General features: G+C 54.1%; 1 protein-coding gene across 1 annotated transcript in view; it reads left to right on the forward strand.

Moving 5' to 3' along the window:
• Positions 1-21,494, forward strand: part of DSCAML1 (DS cell adhesion molecule like 1) — a 340,991-nt gene that overhangs the window by 264,082 nt on the left and 55,415 nt on the right. Inside the window, exons 12-14 of the mRNA XM_028106023.2 lie at positions 19,245-19,444; positions 20,111-20,207; positions 20,849-20,977. Of these exons, the coding sequence (XP_027961824.1) occupies positions 19,245-19,444; positions 20,111-20,207; positions 20,849-20,977 (426 nt within the window). The remainder of the gene's footprint in view (positions 1-19,244; positions 19,445-20,110; positions 20,208-20,848; positions 20,978-21,494) is intronic.

Below are 21,494 nucleotides of genomic sequence, written 5' to 3' on the forward strand. Positions count from 1 at the left end.
GAGTCCTGGGGTCTGTATAATGGGTCCCCAGGGAAATCGTGTCCATCTGACCCTGTGTCCAAAAACAGACCATGGGCCATGCAGGAGAGCAGTGAGAGCCTGTGTTTTAGCCAAGTGGGAATCTGGGCGCCGTGTTGTAATTACTGTGACCTTGATGAGTTTGCTTGGCCTTGCCGTACATACCTCATTTCCCTGACAGAGAAAATGAAAGTCATAATAGAGTCTTACCTGTTCTGTTCTGTGTCAAGAGTGAGTCCAATAATAAGTAGAAAGCGGCCAGTGTGGTAACTGGCACCCAGTCAGCCAGGGTTGGTGTGGGAATGACCGCCAAGGGCAGTGCCCAGTGTGGGGTCCGTCCTCGAAGAATCAGAGGTTCTTTATCGCTTGCCAAAGCCCGCGTTCAGCTCAGCACAAGACAGGGAAGCCCCGGCGATCGATGCTCAGGGAACTCCAGGCGCCGGAATCCCCACCCTGGGGAGCCGCTTCCCTCACACTATCAAAAAGCACTTTGTCCTTAATAAAACCAGGCAATCAATCTACATCCCTCAGCCAGGGAGAACTTCGCTAATTCCGCCTGCGTGAGGTGAGAGGAATAGCAGGCCCCTCGAGGAACCATCCCTGGAATTTGATCCTTACCTCCCCACTGTCAGCAGCAGAGATGAGCCCAAACCTTTAAGCTTTTTTTTCCTTTTTGTTCTTTGCTCTTTCTTCTCGAAGCTAGGGGCTTCCACCACACAATCGTGGCTGTGGCTTTGTGGCACCCGGTTTGTGTGTGGGGGGTGGCATGGGTGATGGGTAATCCCGTGGTCAGGAGGTGGGCTCTGTGAGGAGCCTCAGTTCACAGCAGGCTGTCCCTGATGTCCTGGAGGGACCCGGGGCAAGTCACGTCACCTCTCAGGCCCTGCATTTTTCCTGTGCTGTCTGCACTGCTCAGCCCGGGCAGCGATTATGCAGCAGCCAGAGACACTCAGAGGAAGCCCATTTTGTAAATTCGGGGCAGCCTTGTGAGCATGTGCAACACACACACACACACACACACACACACACACACACACACACACACACACAGTGGTGTCAACGCCTGGCCCACTCTTCCCGAAGAGCTTCTGGCCACCCCCGTCACCTGTGGGCAGAATCTGGACCTCGTTCCTTCCTCCGCTCACCCTCGTCCTATTTTCAGCCACCTTGTCACTCTCCTTTGCTTCCTTCCACAGCAAGGCACACGCGCACATGCCTTTCTCACATCTGCTCCATCTCACGAACACCTCAGGACCTATTCTCCCGCTCACTGCACCCCCCTCCCCGCCGCCTGGGACTTGGTGTCTCTCAGCACCTCCTCACACGGCGTCCACCCCGCCACCCCCCCAGCCCCGGGCTGTCTTCCAGCCGAGCTCTCTCACACCTCCTCACACGCGTGTGCTCTTAGGTGGCCTTTTCCTGACACACTTTGTCGCAAATGCCCCCTTGCATTCCAGCCCCGTGCTCCCCGGTGACCCGCCCAGCCAGGCTAGGGGCCCCCGTGCCACCCCACCTCCCCCCGAATGGCAGCAGGACAGGAGGAGCAGGGCCAGGGGCATTGGAGGCCCGAGGGCAGCCGGAACGGAAGGGCTGAGCGCGGCACGGCCTCTCTCTGGGGTCAGAGGGTCTGATGGCCCTTCCGCAGCCGCCTGAATCAGGCTACACGGTATCCAGCGGCCAGAAGAAGCTTCCATGATGGTGTGACAGGAGGTGGGAGTGGGCACTGGGGTGGGGCATGGGGGCTCCCAATTTTCTTTGGGAGCTTCTTCCCCTCTGCCTCCTGATGTGTTTACATAGACATACTGCTCTAGTAACCGACCCCCGGCTGCTCCCCTTGCACATCCCCCATTGCTGCTCTGCCCTTTCTGCCTTCATTCACCCTCGGCCTTCTCCCATTTCCCCACTCTGACTTCAGTTGAAAGGGCACAGGAAGGTGGGGAAGAACCTTCAGGACCCGGGCACGTGCATCACCCATCAGATTGCTGGAGGCACGCCATTCCTAGCCATCCCTTAATCCATCTCAAACACTCACCACCACCAGCGCTCCCCTCACCCACTTGCAGAGCTGGCCACAGGAAGACCTGCCATTTCCGGACCTCAAAGCCAATGTCAAGGCTTGCATCAATGCACACTCCAGGAAATGTTGACCCAAGATGGCGCTACCCTGTCAGACCTCATACTTTTGTGAACTCTCAGAGGGCAAACTGACCCTAATCCCTACTTTAGCCAAACAGAAAAAAGAAAGTAAAGACATCAAAGGGACATACATCATAAAAAGCATCCAAGTGTCAAACCGGACATTTGTGGTTGGCTTCTCTTGGGGAGTGTCTATATCATTGATCCCTACAGTTTCCAGTGATAACTCAGTAGATCTTCACTGAGCACTCACTAAGTAGGTCGACTAAACTCCACGACTAAGAGCATAGACTTTAGAACCGGACAGGCCTGGGTTCAAACCCCAACTCTGCCACTTGATAGCTGTGAAGTCTTGGACGGTGATCTCTGCAAAGCCCCAATTTCCTCCTCGATAAGTGTGGGATTAGAATACTTTTTACTCATCAGAAAGGTTTAAATGAGACATGCACTTATAACAATTAATACAATATGTGGCACCCAATATCATGCAATAATTGATAGTAATCATTTGTTTTAGAGGCTGAATATCTAGTGATGAGTAAGACCGAGTTGCTGTTTTCAGGGAATTTAGAATCTTGAGGAGGAGGTAGACACAGACCCCAAACAACTATCATGCACAAAATGACAAGTACCTTACAAGGCTACAGACAAGGTGATACAAAGAGAATCAGGGAAGGAGAAGTCAATTTTAACTTTGGGGTGAATGAGGAAGTGACAAGAAAATCTCCACAAAGGCAATAGTCTTAAGTGGGGCTTAACAAACCCAAGGATTCTGGCAGGTACCAACACTGACAGATGTCATTCCATCCCAGAGGAAAAAGCGCAGCAAGGATGTGGAGGCAGGGCAGTCCACGAGTGTCATCTGGCGAGCTGGGAGCTTAGGTGTCTGGTGGAGACTGAAGGGAGGATGGACAGGGAAAATGAAAGTTCAGGTGCTTGTGGACTTTGGAAGCTAAGCACTTTCTTTCTAAGTAGCATTGACTTTTGATATCAGGCAGCGAACCAGAGTTCCAGGAGCCCAGGGGTCTGACGGGAGTCGGAATTCCAGTGACCATTGTTGGCAACCAACGAGGCCCGACTGGCCCCGATGGCTCCCTGACCCCCAGAGTATTGGTGTGAGCTGAGCCTGCAATCGCCTGAGCTTATAGCCCAGCCTTGCTGCTGTCGCAGGCCTGCACATCATAGTTTATAGAGTTCTTCCTATGCCTGGCCTGTGAGGTCAGCAGGCAAGAGCTCCTTCCTAGAGAAGGTCCAGCACTGGATCAAGGTCAATGGGTGATAGAGTCCCAGCTGAGACCAGAACTTGCCTCTGTGGGCTCATGGTTTGGCAGGAAGTGCAAAGACCCAGAGTCAGAAGATGCTGGTCCTGGCTCCGTGACTCACCAGCCACGTACTCAAGAGCTGTCCCTTCCCTTCTCTGGGCCTCGGGGTTCTCATCTGAACAATAAGAGGCCTGCGCTAGAATCTGGTCACTAACTGATCCCAAGGTCCTTTCCAGCTCAAACAGTCTATGGTTCTAGCAGTGCACATGGTCCTTTCAGGATGTCAGACCTCCTCCCAGCACTTGGTTAAAAATAAATATAATTAACGAAAGAAAATACCACATCCAGCTACCTTTTATCTCCCTTTTAAAATGAAAAAAAAAAAGAGAGAGAGAGAGAGAGATAATGACCAAAAGGGGGAGAAAGCAATCCCTCCTCCAACTGGCAGATAGGAAAAAATAAATAAACCATCTTCAAAAAGAATGCTTTATGGAGAGGCAGGTAAAAAGCCAGGCTGCTTAGTCTGGGGTCTGGGGTACAAGGGGCTGGCTGTGTTTTGATGTCACCATCCCTGGATGTGCCTCCCTGGACTCAGAGGCCCTCTTGTGCCGCAGGTTACCTGACTAGACAGGTTCTGTTATAACCCCCAAGACTCTCCTCCACTTTGTAAAGGCTCCAGTGACTGGGCCGAGGCAGAACCCACGGCCAATTAAACCCATAAGGGCTCTTTGTTTGGTCTGAGTTTTGATTTGTTTGTTTAGCAAAATGTCAGACCAATTAAAGCCAGATCCAAGAGCCCTCCACAAGCACACACCCAGCTGCAGAGTCGCTGGAAGGCAGGAGGCCGGAGGATGGAGCCAAGTGGGGACTGGAGGAGGAGCGGGGCCCATGCTAGCGAGAGAGGTCCCAGGCCTGGGTAGACAGGGTCCGCTTACAGAGGGCAGGATACAAAGCCTCGGAAAGACAACCGTGTATCCCGTGACCCAAGATGGTCCTAATTTCAAATTTGCCCAAAGGAAATTCTTGCTTGTCAGGCAGAAGCAGCAGCTCCCTTGCACCCAGTGACTGGGGTTCCTGCTCTAGAGGGCTTCTTCGGCCTTCGTCAGCCCCTGCCCCTCCCACACGGCAAGGAGTCTATGGCAAAGGAAATGGCTACCCAGAGCTCACAACCCCCTTTCTAGACCACGTTCCAGGTGCCCAGGGGATTCCCTGCCCAAATGCCCCAAGCTGACCTCTAGGATCTTCCGCAGTGTCTTCCCCAATCTCTCCTCCCAAGGATGGGCCCCACCACCAGCATGACCCCTAGACCTAAGGGATGGCTCTTTTCAGGGCATGCAGAAGGAGCCTGGACGTGTGCATTGGGATGCCCACACACATACTCGTAAGGGCTGTCTCAGCACACAAGAAGAAACAGGCATGAAGAAGCCAAGCAACTGGCCCAAGGTTTTCCTCTGTGGTCCCTGGTGTAGGGCCTATCTCCTCACCAGACTGGAGCTCCTTGAAGGCCGGGCTGGTTTTCCTTTCCCTCTGTGGGAATGCCTGCCTCTGGCGCCCAGCTCGGCAGAGGCCTCTGCCCACCCTGGCCTGCCTCACTGGGACAACAGGCCGACTGGCCTCAGCCCCTAGGTCTGGTCCAATCCTACACGGCATCATGGGTCACCCCTTTGGTGCTCCCCTCTGCCCTTATGAGTCTCCCTGATTGGCTGAGGGATGGGTGGGACGGCCTCTCTGTTGGATCTGCCGTCAGGGGAGGAGGCAGGCAGCAGAGCAGGACAGTGCTTGGCCTCCGAGTCGCACCGGTCTGGGGCTGACGCTGGTCCTGCCATAGCCGGGGAGTTTAGCCACAGTACTTACCCACCCCCACCCACCCCCCGCCCCAGCGCTGGTCATCAATCAGCCTCACCTGCCCAGCCTCAGGGCAGCTGAGGGAGGCCCACCCTGGTCTGTGCCAAGCCTGGAGTCTCTGCAAGCCTGGGGCCTGGCCTCCAGTAAGGGGGTGGGGGGAGGGAATGAACCATTGCCATGATTTCCATGGCAATGATTATCCAGCTGGCTCTTTGGCCTTATTGATTTTCAGACTTCATAGAATAAGGAGCAGCACTTTGTCTCCTGCTTCATCAAACAGGGGCGAGAAACGAGGCTGGACATATCCTGTCTCCAGGCCAGGCTCTGTCCTACCCTCCCCACCCTGTGCGGGACCCAGGGACACCAAAATGAAATGATGGCTTAGGGGACAGGAAGGTCCCACACAGGGAGATGGGAGCCCTGATCTCTTGTGTCAGTGTCCCCCACTACACGCTGAGTAAACTGGGGCCAGTCACTTCGTCTCCCCGGACTCAGTTTACTCCTCTGCTAAGAGAAGTCCTAACCCCTGTCCCCTTCCCTCGGCCCCGAAGACAGGAACGGAGCTTGACAGACGGGCCACCTTCTGCTGTGCTGATGGAGACCAGGCGGGGCATGCGGTACCAGTTGCAGGACCTTGCCTTCGGAAGCCAGAGCCCTCGGGGTTTCGGGGCGTTAGAGATAAAGACAAGCCTGAACCAAAGACACGTGGGCCCCTTACTGACCTCAAGAGGCCACCAGTGTCTTTGGAGCATGTCACATCACATGCCAAACCGAGCCCCCAAATGGTCCTTTGTACAAAGTTTCGAGGTAGAATGAAAGTCTCCGTGTGGAACAGCCCCCCCTTCCCTGGCCCCTCTTCTCACCATGACAAGCCAGGTCGACAGACAAGCAGAGGAGGGTTTTATGGAAGGGACAGCAGGAATGGCCCTGCCCGTGCGACCCCCACTCCCCATCTGAAAGTGCTTGTGCCCAGAGACGTCTTGTCCCCAGGCTCACTGGGGTCCTTATCTCCTTGCTAGAGGCTTTAGGCAGTGGTGGCAGACAGTCCCCATGACCACGAGCACAGGAGAGCGTCCAGATGGCTCTGGGCTCTAAGGTGTCCTTCAAGGCCTTCCTTATGTTCAGCCCCAGCAGATCTACTGAAGAACAGAATTTTGTGCATCCTACATGCTAATCAAGGAAAAGGTGCAGTAAACATTTTGAGACACGAGGGAGCTGGGGTTCTCGCTGGGTGGCTCAGTTTACTGGATGAGAATATTCAGGCGAGCAAGGAGCAGAAGCAGTGCCTTTAAACCCTGCCCGAAGTTAGGAGCCCAGGTCTGCTCCCGCAGTTATGAGCAGAGCCTCTCTGGAAGGTAGGGGCAGAACAGATTGTTAGATCAGTCAAGCAGTAAACAGGCACTTTCTGATTAAATCCCCGCTCCGGCCCCCCAGGAACTTATAGACTAGCGAGGAAGCCGGAACCAACCTTCAGGAAACAAGGCAAGATCACGTGCTAAGGGGTCTGGCTCTACAAGTGCAACGTTAGGTCAGGGAAGGAAAAACCCAGTGTGGACGGACATGATCACACAGAGCTTTCTAGAGGAGTGGGACTTGAGCCTTAAAGAAGAGGTGGCGGAAGGAATAGCATGAGCAAAGGCTCTGGGGTAGGAAGCTGTGTGGGAGGCCACGAGGAGAACCTCTAACGAGAGGGTGGCAGCCCGGGATGAGGGAGAGAGCTTGTGGAAATAGTGGCACGGAAGTCTGCACGTGATACTAGGATCGTGAGCAGGGAATGGAGAGAAAGGGGGACTCTAAGGGTCATTATGAAAGAACAAGCACTAGGCATTGACGCTGGGTTGGACTCGGAGCTGGGAGAGCCAAGGCTTGAAGCCGAGATGAGCAGCACCATGGGGCCACCAGTAGAAATGCAGTCGATGACGATGGAGAGATGGTGTGTTCACTTTGGCCAGGTCCAGGTGGGACGACGGGGTGCTCTGAGGCAGCTGGATACTAGCTGACACTCTGCCAAGATTTCTACCTAGAGCGGCACGCTCACCCAGACACCATCCTCGCGCCCCATGGGTGACTCACGAGTCATTGCGTAGCTGGCAGGTGTCCTGTCCTGGGCCAGAAAGGATGAGCCTGGTGGGCAGACTGGAGAATCCCCCCACACCCTGGCCCCCAATCCCCGCCCAGCCCTTGGGAATTCCAGCCTGGGACCACCAGGCTTCCGTCTGGCCTCTCAGGCCTACGGAGCCTCAAGATGTGGTGGGATGGAGATTCTGAAGATTCTCTCCTACTCATGTTTGCTCGTGTCCAGGCCTGCCGCCGTTCATTCATCATTCAGTAGTCATGGAGCACTTACCAAGCACCTATCCCTGGTGTTGGGGGGAAGGGTCGAGTACGTGTGGCCCTGTGGGGTGGGAGCGTAATGGGGAGTGGACTCCCCATGGCACAAGCAGAGCAAAGCCCACACCACGTCCCACCTCAGGAAGCCCCTCCAGCTCCATGCAGGAAACCTGGGAGCAGTCTTCCCTGCCACTTGGCACAAAGATCTCTCTCACACCCTAGATCCCTGTATTACTTTACAGGGACCTCTGTAACAAAGCACCACAGACCAGATGGCTTAAAAACCCAGAAATGCGTTCTCCCCTCCCCCCACCCCATGCTGGGAGGCTAGACGTGCAAAATGCAGAAGTCAGCAGGGCTGTGCTCTGTGTGCAGGGTCTAGGGGAGCATGCTTCCCTCTTCAGGTGGCTCCCAGCTGTCCTTGGGGGGGGGTAGGTGCCCCGCTCCGGTCTCTGCCTCCACCTCACATGCTTCTCCCTGTGCGTCCTCACACCATTTTTGCTCTGAGCATCTCCCCTCTAAGGACACCAGTCACATTGATTAGGGGCCCATCCTGCTCCAGTAAGATGTAATCAAGATGTAAGCGAAGATGGCATCTACAAAGACCCTACTTCCAAATAAGGTCACATTCACAGGTACCAGAGGTTAGGACTTGACATATGTCTTTGGGGAGACACAATCCAACCCCTAACAATACCCATGCTGGGTGATTTATTCGATAACTTCATGCTTTCCAGAACTCTGACAGCTGAAATGTCATCCCTCCCAACACCCTACAACTGTCCTTGTCTGGATGCAACCAGTCTCCTAGCCAGAAACTCCTGTGTACAGAACTCTAGAACCGGGGGTCAGCAAACCGGGCCCGAGGCCAAACGTGGCTAACTGCCACTTTTGCTGGAAGGCACCCACGCCCATTCTTCACGTCTTACTGTCCAGGGCTGCTTTCCAGCTACAATGGCAGGGCTGAGTCATCTTAACAAAGACCTACGGCCTGCAAAGTCTAAAATGTTTACTATCTGGCCCTTTACAGAAAAACTCTGCTGACCCCTGCTCAAGGGTGTTCCCAGTGATGACCCGGAAGGGCCTTCCAGATAACTAAAGATGGCGTTACCGTCAGGATTCTGATGTTCAGGGTAATTTCACAGTGTTCTCTCATCTCTAAAATGGGAATAAAAATACCACCCACCACCCACCTTCTCGGGTCGTGGGGAAGAGGAGGAGGGAGAATTTAATGAGATAATTCATGTAAAGCATTAATCAAGGCGCATGGCAGATAACAAGCATTCGATACATGTTAGCTCTTCTTATGATTACTATCATCTTCCCAACATTCTGGGGAGAGAAGAGGGCCAGAGGCAGGGGAGAAGCAGGTCCCCCACCCTGCCTTGAGAATACACCCCGAGTCTGCTCTTGGACTCCTTGACAAGCAGCCAAGAGAAGAACTGACTGACCCCATTTTACAGCTGGAGACGGCAAGGCCTGGTGAGTGGGAGGGTCTCAAGGAGCCCACCCTTCGCGACCCTCACCCCCACCCCCTTCACACACACACACACACACACACACACACACACACACACACACAGTCACTCACTCACACGCTGTTCTTGCCAGGTGTGCCCCGCCCCCCGCCCCAGACACAAGCAGTGGACAGCTAGGATCCCATGGGCCCCCGGCTCACCAGGCATCTCCCCAGCACCCCTCAGAGCGACGCTGATTGCTTCCACGCAATTTGAATTCATCTCATGCTTCAGGTGGAGCTTGGCTAATCAGGGGAGACATGAAGCCGAAGTGGGTGCAATCAAATTAACAACACTATGGCCCTGGCTCTTTAAGAAGAGTGAAAACAAAGCAGAAACCAGAAGGCACCCCCCCCCCGCCCCCTCCAACCAGCTCTTCCCTGGGGAAGCCTGGAGCTGCTGCCTGGCTGAGCTCAGTGAGCTGCCACCCACCCCACCCCAGGCCCAGCACCCCACGTGCCAACAATGCCCCTTTGTGGAGGCTTATCTCTCTCCGCCAAACAGGGCTACCGTTCTTGTCGTGATCTTGTTAACAAGGAGGAGACACAAGCCTTTGGGGGGAGGGAGGGGAGTCGGCTGCACTGGGGGAAGGAGGGGCCCACTCACCTCAAATGGGTACATGTAATCCTTTCAGAAACAAAAGATGAGCGCTTCTGAGCCAGGAAGCTCCCTTCTTCTCTGACAAGTGGGTCCATAGAGCTCTCAGGAGCCTTCAGGGAATGGGTTGTCCCCTGGAAAATCCTCTCCCAAGGGGGCAGAGAGGGGGACACCCGGAAAACCATTTTAGCCTGCCCAGGGCATCCTAATTGGCGAAAAGCTCCATGCAGATCCTGAAGGGATTTCAGTTAGACTCTCAGAAGGACTTCTGAAAAAGTGAACTTCTTCCTTGGAGATAGTGAAGAACCACAGGACTTTGCTGCCCTTCTTCCAATCCTATTGGCTTTAAGATGGTCCTCCCTGCAGCGGAGGAAAGACCAGAGGGCAGGTACTAGAATGGGAGGTAGAAGAGGAGGGTCCTCAGCCCTGTCTGTAGTGCTTCCCCCAGACCGCGCATGAGAATCACCCAGCTGGGGGTGGCTCTTAAGGAAATCTGTCGCCGGCCCCACCCTGGACCGATTAAATCTGAACCTCTGGGCATGGGGACTGTGCCATAGGATTTTTTTTTTTAAACTTTCCAGATAATTTGTACTTGTAGCCAGGCCTGAGGACCTCCTCAAACCTCTCCCCCCAGGCCTCCCACCTAAGAGAGCAGAATAGCCTAACCCCTGGGTCTCCTGGTTCCCAGACCAATCTTCTCCCCGCAGTGTTCACTGCATTTCACCTCAGAGAAGTTGGGCTCTTCGCGCGCCCCTTCCTGGCTACCTGCGCCCCTGTCCACTGCGCTGCTCTGGCCCGTGTCACATTGTGGGTAAGAACCGTGGGCACCTGGGCTAAGTCCTGCCTCTGCCACTTACTAGCTGTGTGACCTTGGGCAGTTTACTTCTCTAAGCCTCAGTTTCCCTATCAGAAAAGTGGAAACCAAAACGAGGTCGTTGGGGGACTAAGCGAACGGACACACGTAGAAGAACGCGGGACAGAGCTGACCCACAGGCAGAGCCCTCAGCAGTGGAAAAAGCACCGTGAGGACCACAGACTCCTGCCCAGCAACGGGGTGGAGAGGCGGGGCCCCGCGCTTCCTCTTGGAATGCAACATCCCGTGCCTTCTCCACATTTGATCTGGCCTCTCCCCACAGCCAGGGGCGTTCCCGTCCTTTCTTCCACGTTCTCCTTCCCACACACACTGCTCCTCTCCTTTGGGTATTCATAACTGAATCTTCCCTCCCTGGTGACTTGGGGACTTGTCAGAAACACCAGCTGAGCTCCAGTCACCAGGCGGAAGAGAGGGAGGGAGACAGAGACAGAGGAAGGCTGACTCACCGCCAGCTAACTCCTGCCCCCAGCCCCCCGCCCCGCCCCGCCTCCCCTCGCCTCCTGGGCCTGCCACCCCAGCCCCACTCCAGTTTCCAGGCTCCTTCCACACTCCCCCAGGACTCAACTGCACTACGTCATCCCCACCCAGTTCCCTGCTCCTGGGATAAAGCCCAGAGTGGGAGAAAAATCAACCAGGCAGAAGGAGAAGGCTGGACTAAAACCAGAGGAAAGGGAGCCGATGACTTAGGGGACTTGGGGCTTGGTCTCCTTCCTGCCACTTACCAGCTGTGTGACCTTAGACAAACCACATAGCCCCTGTGAGCCTCCGCTTCTCACTGGTAATGTAGAGGCTAATAACCCCAGACCACCTCCTTAACAAGAGTGAAGCTCCTCACAAAGGATGCTCCGGGGCTATGCAAACTGCAAGGAGCAGACCTCCCCCTAACCCCCGACTCTGCCCCAGCCTGTGAAGCGGGACCCCAGAGAAAGTCAGCTGGAGGAGCAAGGGAGGGCCGAATAGATGCAGTTGACTATCCCCATGGCAGCATCTAGGAGCCCCAGAACCCCATCTCCAAGCCTGGGGTTGGTCGGGAAGTCTGTGGATGCTGGGGGTGAGCAAGGAAGCTGAGCTGTCTGGCGGTGTTTTAAAAATCTATCAGCCTCTCACATCAAATTAAAATGTAAATAGCAGCTGGTCTGGGCAGGACCTCAGGGGTGACAGGAGCCGGCCTGTGAGTAATTTCACAGACGGGAACCGGTTACATCAGATTCTGACAACTGTCTTGTTTCTGAAATTGATTTCCTCTCCCCTCGGCTTGCTGCCCCAGGAGGGTCCAGGAGCGAGGGGAGGGGGTGATCCGCTCAGCCTGGTGCCTTCCTCCTCTCCGCGGCGCCTGCCAAGAAGGCCCTGGTGGAACCAGGAGGAGAAAATCTGAAATTTCTGCATGGCTGTAAGGCAGTGGCCTGGGTGCCAAATGCCCAGCAAGGCTCCTCCCTGCCTTGGAGTGAGTCTAACCTTGGACCTAAGAAGGTGGACCCAGGGCACTGGTGGGGAACAGGAGAGGTAGGTGTCCTGCGCTTGGGAACTTTCCACAAATATGCTGAGTCCTCAACAGAGATGCTTCTGCCCTGGTGAGTGTCCCCGCCAGAGACAAGGGTACAAGGACTCTGCAGTATATGGCATGCACCATGCCAGGGATCTCTCTCAATGCCCATAGGAGGGACAACTGTAATGACATGGGGTGTCAGGGAGTCATCTGTGGCCTCTACCAGGCTTGCCGCAATTTGGCCATGCATAGTGCCAGGCACCATACCGAGCACTGGGGCTGTAAAGCTTTGAAAAAGACTGGCTCGGTTCACACAGGACTTCCTTCGGGACCCCAGGGAAATGTGCCACCCCCTCCACCTAAAGGGGCCATATTGGAAGGAGCTATGTATTAAGAGGCGGCTGGCCTACATGGGTCTCCTTGATGCCTCTAGGCCCAGCCCTTCCCTGTTCCCAAGTCCCCAGAGAATCTCCCCCTGCACCCCTCTTTGTAAAAAGAAATTAGGTTTTCCTGGCTGTTAATTGAATTACACTGCAGGAAAGCAGAGAAATTGTATCTCATTAAAGCCTCCTGTGTCCTATTGGAGCATCATGTTGCCTATGTGGCTGCTATTAGCATTTGTCACAGAGGACTCAGCCCTGTGTGTACAATCCCTTCCTCTCCTCCCCTGCTGTGCTCCTAAAGCTGCCACCGTCCCTGATGCCTGCCCTGGGAGCATCCTGCTGGGGCTGCCCACCACAGAGAAGCCCCAGCTCTTTGGTGACAGCCAAATTCCATTTTCCAAAGCCAGAGACTCTGTGCATGCACGGCAGACAGACAGACTCCAAGAGGTGGCCGTCCCTCGCAACCACAGTAGCAGGGACTTAGGGAAGAACTGCCTTCTGGAAGCCTCGGTCTCCTCATTTGAAAAATGGGGATAATAAGACTTCTCATGGTTGTTGCTGAGGGGGGATCATTGAGCAATAAGCCAAGAGGCAAAGCATCCAGGTTATTGCCTGCTCCATCATGGGCATCACAGGCCCAGGGAGGCCGTGGAGTTTAGTCAAGAAACACGTTCAGGACCCAGGCTTTGGAGCCGGGAATATGAACAGAACCTACTTCACATGAGTTAATTCAGTTAACGTCCTAGAATACTGTCAGTATGTGGTACATGGTAAGTTCGAAGTAAAAGGTCACCATAAAAGTGTGTGTGTGTGTTTGGAGGGAGGGTGCTGTGGGTAGATGTGCCTTAGACAGTCACATCAGGTTATTGACATGCAACTGACAATTGCATCATGTTATGTGTATGTGACACCGTGTATGAGTCTGTGGTCAAGACATCAGAGCACAGGCAGTTACGGTGACTGTGTTTGTGACTTTGGGGTGTATTTTTATCACTGCTTTTCGTGTGTGTATCTTTGCTCCCGTAGGTAGGTGACTGAACATGAACATCTCTAGGGAATTTTTGGGGAGTCTGCCTGCAACCCAGAAAGCCCTCTGGGGCACAGCTGAGCCTTGGTGCTATGAGGGTTCAGGTTCAATTCTGTTTGTGTCTGTGATTCAGTGGAGCACAGAGACCTTATGATCCAGAACAAGAAGCAAAGGGGAAGCGGAGGGAAGAGGAGAGCAGGTGGGGTGGGGCAGCGGCCACCCTGGACCCCCCCTCTCTGGGGGGCTGTCTTGTTAAGCCCATCTGTACAGCAGCCGAGAGGGCTGGGGCCCCCAGTTTGTGGGCACAAGAGGGCACTGGGGCTCTCGGAGGCCGGGGACAGGTCAGGGGAAGGGGCACAGGGGTAGAGTTCTCGGTTCTGGTATTGGCAGGGAGACTGGGTAGGGGAGAGAGAAGGGAGGAGGCAGGTTCTCTGCTTCTTGCCTAGGGCAGAGGGCTCAAGACACCTAAATGTGAGGGGAAGAGAATGCTGAGCCAGATTCCCAGGCCATCTTTCCCTCTCTCCAGAGACCCAGACACCCCCAAGGACAAGGTCCCCCAATCCTGCTGGGATCTCTTCTACAGTGCCCGAGATTGCCTACCTCTGGTGCAGGAACTCACTGCCTCCCAATGCAGCCCCCCCCCCCAAACAACAAAAACTACCAGCAAATTCCTTCTTGGGCCAAAGAGGAGGTCTGTCCTTCCCCCTTTATCAAAGAACTCTTGTGTCTTGTCCCCATCTTACTCCCTGCAAGTTACAGATGCCCGGTTTTCAGCCACTCTTCAAATGGCACGGTTTGAAACGTGTCCATCTTCCCGGTCACACTCCAGCTTGTTAATGTCCTCCGTCAAGTGGAGTGCCCAGAACCAGCCCTCGTGAGTCCTCTGGAGCTTGTGCTTATAATGCTAAAGAACTGGGGACTCGTTCTCCCAGCCTTGCCTTAGCTTCCTCCTCCAGGGCGGCAGCTCTGTGTGGTAAGCACTGCCCTCTGCCATCTAACCGCCTCTCAGATGCCCTGCTGTTTACTAATGCGCCCTCAGTTTCTTCATTTGTAAAAAGAAGGGTGCGGGTAGATGCTCCATACCCATGCCATTCAACAAAAACAAAATGCGAGCCACACCAGTAATCTGAACACTTCTCGTCGCATGTTTAAAAAGTAAAAAGAGACAGCTGAGATTCATTGTAATAGTAAACAGTTGACCTTGAACAACACAGGGGGGAGGGGTGCCACCCCCCAAAGCAATAAAAAATCCAAATATAACTTTTGACTCCCCCAAAACCTAACGACTGATAGCCTACTGTGGACCAGAAACTTTACTGATAACATTAACAGTCGATTAACACCTATTTTGTATGTTGTATGTATTCTCTACTGTAGTCTTTTTTTAATTTTTTAATTTTAATTTTTATTTTTTTTAAAGATTTTATTTATTTATTCATGAGATACAGAGGGGGAGAGAGAGAGAGAGAGAGAGAAGCAGAGGGAGAAGCAGGCTCCCAAGGAGCAGGGAGCCCGATGCGGGACTCAATCCCAGGACCCTGGGATCGTGACCTGAGCCGAAGGCAGGTCATCTGAGCCACCCAGGCGCCCCTTCTCTACTGTAGTCTTATAGTAAAGTCAGCTAAAGAAAAGCAAATGTTCTTAGGGAAATCATAATGAAGAGAAAATACATTTACAGTGCTATATACTTATTATTTATTTATTTATTTATTACTTATTTTTTTAAATCCGCATATAAGTGAACCCATGCAGTTCAAATCCATGTTATTCAAGGGTCAACCATATTTTATTTAACTCAATGTATCTAAAATATTAACATGTAACCAATGTAAAATTATTAATGATATATTTGACCTTACTGTTTTCTTCCTATGTGTTTGAAGCCCAGTGTGTGTCTACCACCTTACAGCACATCTCAGTTCTACAGAGGCTACGTTTCAAGCGCTCAGTAGCCCACGTGGCTCATAACTGCCATATTGAACATTATCTGGGCTCTCCAACTCTAGGGCTCTGGGATTCTGTGGAATAGCCTGGCAGGTCACATCTTAAGGAGGGCATGTGCTTATCTGGTGCTTTTTGTGGACCAGGAGCAGGGCAGGAGAGCCCTCGGGTCCCTATTTGCCCCCATAACGACTCTGTGGGTGGAGGTATCCTGTCTTCATATCACAGGTGATGAGCCTGAGGCTCACAGAAGTTGTCTGTAGTGTGTTGAAGGCTACATACTGGTGAAGACACAAGTAGAACCCACGCCTGCCTGGTCCCCAACCCCTTCAAGCTGGTGGGGAGCCACAGAAGCAGGCTCCTCTTCTTAGATGGGCTCCCCTCAACATGCTCTGAGCTTTGAGGCTACGAGGACAGCATTGGGTTGTGTTGCATGATGCTCATTGCAATAACAGTGGGGAAGGGAACACACCCCAGGCCCCAAGTGTGGTTGTTACTCAGAGCTGAAGGACAAAGTGCGATCTCTGGAGGCTCCATTGTTTCTGGTTGCCCCCATGTCTGTCTCTTTAAACAAACGTGATTGGGAAGATTCCCTGGGTGGGACTGACATGTATAGATGCACAGGTTGTGCACTGCTCAAAGCTGCATAGCCTAAGGGGCAAGTGGAGTCTGAAACCCAGTTCCTGCTCCACTGGCCAAACTATGGCTCTCGGCACCGGGCTGCATCCAGCCAGATAGGTGCCTTTATCATTCACACTCGTGCCCTGGACAGGCTACCACAGCTCTGCCTAGAGAGCAAAACAGGGATGTGCTGCAAGTTTCTTGTTCTGTTGCAGAGCCTTGAAGTCCTCCTTCCAGAGAAAGACTTTTCCTTTCCCCCTACTTCTCAGGCCTCTGACCTCTGCTGACACTTGATGCTGCTCCCACCCCCCACACGCACATGCATGCATGTATGCGTGCATGCATGCATGCGCGTGCACGCGCGCACACACACACACACACACACACACACACACACACACACACACTTCTGCAGGACATCCCCCAGCTCCTCCGTGGTTTCAGCAGCATCTCGGAAGCAGAACTCCTCTTCCCCAGGAAGGCCTCAGGGCTTGGCCCACCCAGGGTTCCCCAGCCCCCATCTCTGACCATTCACAGCCCCTGCGCCCCTGCCCCCACACCGGTGCATTTCAGTCCTCCAGAACTAATGGTGGTATCTGCAATGCAAAGCCCGACTTGTTGATGTAAAATCTTACTCTATATTCTACCCAGGTTTATACGAGTGAATTATGCAAATCTTTGATGGAAAATATTCCTTCACACATCCTTGAGAGTGTAAAACCTTAGTCAATAATTCATACTTGGATGTCTCTGACTGCAGGCTTTTTCTTCATTATAACTTGCACCTCGTTATTTGTCTTTCACGTTTTATTGTATATCCTGGTGTAATGCTGTGCATTATAAAATTTATCTGCTTCATTATTTGATGAGCTGGGGCTGAGGATTGGCTGAGAGGCTGGCGCAGGGGCCGGGGGCCAGGGCTGCCCTAGGTGTCGAGTCCCATATGACAGCAGGCAGAGGCGGTGGCTGGCTGCACGGTGTGATTTCGGGGGCACCAGACACCACCCTTCATCCCCCACACTTGCTCCAGATGTCTCCTCGCCCAGTGACGGGTGTCTCAGGACACATCGTTATGGCTGCATGGCTTCCTGTGTCCTTAGGAGTCAGGTGACCCAAGAGAGTTTGCTGGGAAGAACTTTGAGTAGGTCTTTAAAGCTGGAAGGGAGAGAGATCCTGAGGACGCTGGGAGGAAAAGAAAGGGTCGGCCACTGAAGCAGAGCGGGAACACGGTGCCCCAGAGGGGAGCCGGGGGCTGGTTGGACAGAGGAGATGGGGAGCTCTCTTGCACATTTGCCCAAGCAGGCCAGTGATGGGGTCTGTGAGGTGCTCCTCTGCAGAACTCAGTGTGAGGAGGGGCCCTCTCCCCCCGCGGGTGGGGGCGGGAAGGTGGAATGGTGTCTGATTCTTACAGTCTCACAGTCAAGCACTGCCCGGCCCAATGTGCGGGCTCCAGGATGGCTGATGGGCACCGTGGGTGGGGTAAGAGCCCCTGGGGACCTGTACTCTGAGCGGCAGACTTTCCCAGGAAGGTAGTGAGGAAAAGACCAGGACGAAGACAGTCTTCCGGTTGCATCAGACCCCTCGCTTTTCCGAGGTCTGCCTCTGCTCGGGGAGGTCCCACTGGCTCGGGTACCCTTTCCTCCCCATCGACACCCCGCTGTGTCTGATGTGCATTTCCCCAGCCTAACACCTACCATTCTGTGCTGGAATCGCTAGTCTTGTTGTCTGTTCTCACTGCCGCCGTGAAACTCCTTGAGATCCGATGTGTCCTGTTCATTTAGATCCCAACACAAGGCCTGGCACATAATAGGTGCCCCAAAAATGCTTGTAAAATGGCGGGATGGTGCCTTCCCAGACAGCCCTCAGTCACAGGTAATTTCTCCTAATACCTCTGGGCAGTACTCTTCACATCTTCCTCATTTTCCTGTTGCGTATGCAGGTGTCTTGCTCCCCCTCCCTTCCCCCACTCCTCCCCCTCCTCCCAGGCAAGGACCCTGTCTCACATCATGTGTGCTGCCCCCCAAGCCTGGCACAGTGCCATGTACTGGCACAGGCACCTGATACAGATTTGTTGAATTGCATGGAGGAGAATGGGGTTGGGATTTCACTGGCAGCCAAGATCATCTTTCCCTCTGCTACTCTCCTCCTGCTGCTGCTGGCCAAGGTGCTCAGGCCCAGGAAAGGGTCAAGATCTAGAAGCTTCTTTTCAGGGCAGTGGGAGGGGTGTCCTGATGGCCAGCTGGGGCCTTGGTTGTTTCACGATGATTTTCCCAGGTCAGCGGTGGAGGTGGCTGTGGGGAGGGTCACAGACCGGTTAGCACTGCCGGGGGGGCCCTTAATCGTGAAGATGCTCGCCATGCTTTTCTGTTGCGTTTTGTTTGGAAGAACGGGGGAGTTTCTCAGCAGTTTGAGAGGAGCAAACCAGCTGAGCCAGAGCCGTGGAGAAAGCCTGAGCCATGAACACAAAGCAGAGGCCCCAGTGCTTTAGAGCAGGGCTCCTAACCCGGGGTCCAGAGACCACCCCCCAAAGAAAGTCCATGAATCTGATTCAAGGAGTCCATGAATTGGGGTCAGAAAAGAGGGCACATCTTTTCTTCCACTAACTTGTAACTGAAATGTAGTATTTCCTTCCATTTGAATATAAACAACAAAGCCCGGCAGCAGCAGGACCTGGGGCTCTCGCCCGGAGAAATCCACAAATGTTTTCACACTGCAGCTCCTGCTCGTGTCTCCACATATTGCTCATGCTCATCGCTGTTACAACATTGTGCTGCTGTAGCTCAGCACTAGATCGTATTTGATAAAGAGTAATAAAAAACATATATTGATATATGATATACTCTATGAAAAGTTTGCTTTTGAAGGTTTTTAATATTTGTATAACTGTACTTCAATATATCTGGTTCCCTTTGTAATTCTATGTATATTGTGCATTTTAAAGCATTCTGGAGAGGGGTCCGCGGAATATGAGAATCCCTGAAGAAGAGAGAGGCCACTCCAGTCATGGGTGGGGAGGGGGAAAGGGAGACAGGCCAGTGGGGTTTCTTACAGCACCACTCCACAACTTTTATTGGACCCTGTCCCTGGGGCTGAGGCGCTCTGCGGGGAGGGGCAAGGGGGGGGGGGACTCTGTGCAAGGCACACGCCCCTCCCCCAGCCTGGCCTCCCCACTTACTGGGGCCTCCTGCACCTCCTCCCCTCCCCAGTCCCAGCCATGATCACCTCCCACCCCAACACCACCATCGCCATCAAGGGTCATGCGAAGGAGCTCAACTGCACAGCGCGGGGTGAGCGGCCCATCATTATCCGCTGGGAGAAGGGGGACACCGTCATCGACCCCGACCGAGTCATGCGGTATGCCATCACCACCAAGGACAACGGCGACGAGGTTGTCTCCACGTTGAAGGTGAGTGACCATGACCCAGTCTCAGGCGGACCCCAAATTTCAGAAAGTGGGGATCCTACAGTTTTACATCTGTATCTAATGGAGGTAAATGGGGATCTGGAAGCCCCTCCCCCAACCCCCAAAAGCACCCTCTCCTTCCTGCCTATTCAGGAACCTCTGCCTTAGAACCTCACTATGTCTCCTTCCTGACAACCCCACAGCCATTAAATGTGTGGAACCCTCAGCCCTTCTCCCTTTTCTGGAACCCCTGGTCTCCATCCTCCCTCCTGGACCCCTCAGCTCCTCCCTCCCTCTGGGACTTCTCAGTTCCTCCCCTTGTCATGGGCCCCTCAGCCCCCTTTTCCCTCCCTCCTGGCCCCCTCAGCCCTTTCCCCCCTTCTGAGACCCCTCAGCCCCCTTCCCCCTTTCTCCTGGGACCCCTCGGTTCCTTTCTTTCTTCTTCCTGGACCCCCCTGCCCCTTCATGCCTGGACTCTTCCAACCTCCATCCTTGGAACTTTCTGGGACGAGGAGCCCTTGACAAAGCCCCTTATGGGTCCCCCTCCCAGAAGAAGTGGCCTTGCTTATCCCCACGAGAGTGGGCCCGCTTCAGCAGACAAGTTCTAAAACACTCTCCCCATTTCCTCCCTCTCTCCCCATCCTCCTGCCCCTGCTGGCCACCTCCCAGCTCAAGCCAGCTGACCGTGGGGACTCTGTGTTCTTCAGCTGCCATGCCATCAACTCATATGGGGAGGACCGGGGCTTGATCCAACTCACTGTGCAAGGTACCCTCACCTGCCCCACCATTCCTTACCCCTTTCCCAGGGAGCCAGGTCCCCACTGCTAACTCCACCTCAAGAACAGGGGCATCACCCAAGCCGTGGTGGAGGATGATGGGAAATGGCCTTTGGGAAGAGCCTTCGTCCACTCTCCCTTCTGGCCAGAGTGGGGCAATAAGGGCCCTTCCAGGCACACTTCAGACAGCAAGGTTTACTGTGGCCACCATCACTGTAGAACACATTGCTGCTTCCAGAAGTGGAGGCATCTGGGTTTGTAGGCCCAGACCCTGGAGGAGATGAGAGAAGGGAAAGTCGAGCTGGGAAAAGTTGGGAGCTCTGCATGGAGGACAAGCAGGCTCTCAGGTCAGAGGAAATCCCTACAAGAGGACCTGTCCTCCCTCAGGCCAAGGAAGAGAGGGTAACAAAGCAGGAGACCAAGCTTGGCCCCCTCTCTGGCTCTGAGCCCTGCTGCTGGGCCTCCCAGTCCCACCTTGCCCAGACCCCAGAGTTCAGAACTCTTGGGTAGACCACAGTTGTCACCAACCCCCAGGGATACAACAGAACCCTGGTCTTCTCTGGAGATAGGCAGGGGGTCAAGCTCTCTGCTGCTGTCCTCACTTCTGCTCCTTCCATCTGCCACTTCCCAGAGCCCCCTGACCCCCCAGAGCTGGAGATCCGGGAGGTGAAGGCCCGGAGCATGAACCTGCGCTGGACCCAGCGATTCGACGGGAACAGCATCATCACGGGCTTCGACATTGAATACAAGAACAAATCAGGTAGGGTGAAGGCTCAGCCCTCCACGGCCCTTGTGCCCTTGCCCTGCCTGTGCCCTTCTGGCAGGACAGTCCCTGAGCCTCCGAGCTGCCCATCTAAGGCAAACACTCCAGCACCCACCAGTGTATGAGCCCCTGTGGCTTCCTAAGGGAGGGACTCTGGTTGGGCTAAGAATTCTGTGAGAGGGACAGATGGACCCCCAATGGATGGGGAGGGAGTGCCAGTCCCCTCTTTCCACGACTGTCCCTGGACCAAGATCCACAAGGTGGTCTGACTTAAAGCAATGGAAAGGCCCAGGGCTAAGAGACTATGGGTTGTGTCTGTGGGGTCAGAGACGTCATGGGTTTGGCTAGGTCATCTGGGCACTCCTGGTTTGGGATGATGGGGATGCTTGGGGGTCAGAGAGCTGGTGCTTGCTGGTCTCTGGGGGATGGAAAAGCCAAATCTAAGTTTTGTCCTCCCGGTAGCCCTTCAGAGCCCTCCCCTGGGACCCTCGCTAGCTCCCATGAGGCTGCCTGC

Source organism: Eumetopias jubatus, unplaced genomic scaffold (genome assembly GCF_037043125.1).
Source record: "Eumetopias jubatus isolate StellerSeaLion01/CBP00866 unplaced genomic scaffold, mEumJub1_p1.0 scaffold_13, whole genome shotgun sequence".
Classification (NCBI taxonomy): domain Eukaryota; kingdom Metazoa; phylum Chordata; class Mammalia; order Carnivora; family Otariidae; genus Eumetopias; species Eumetopias jubatus.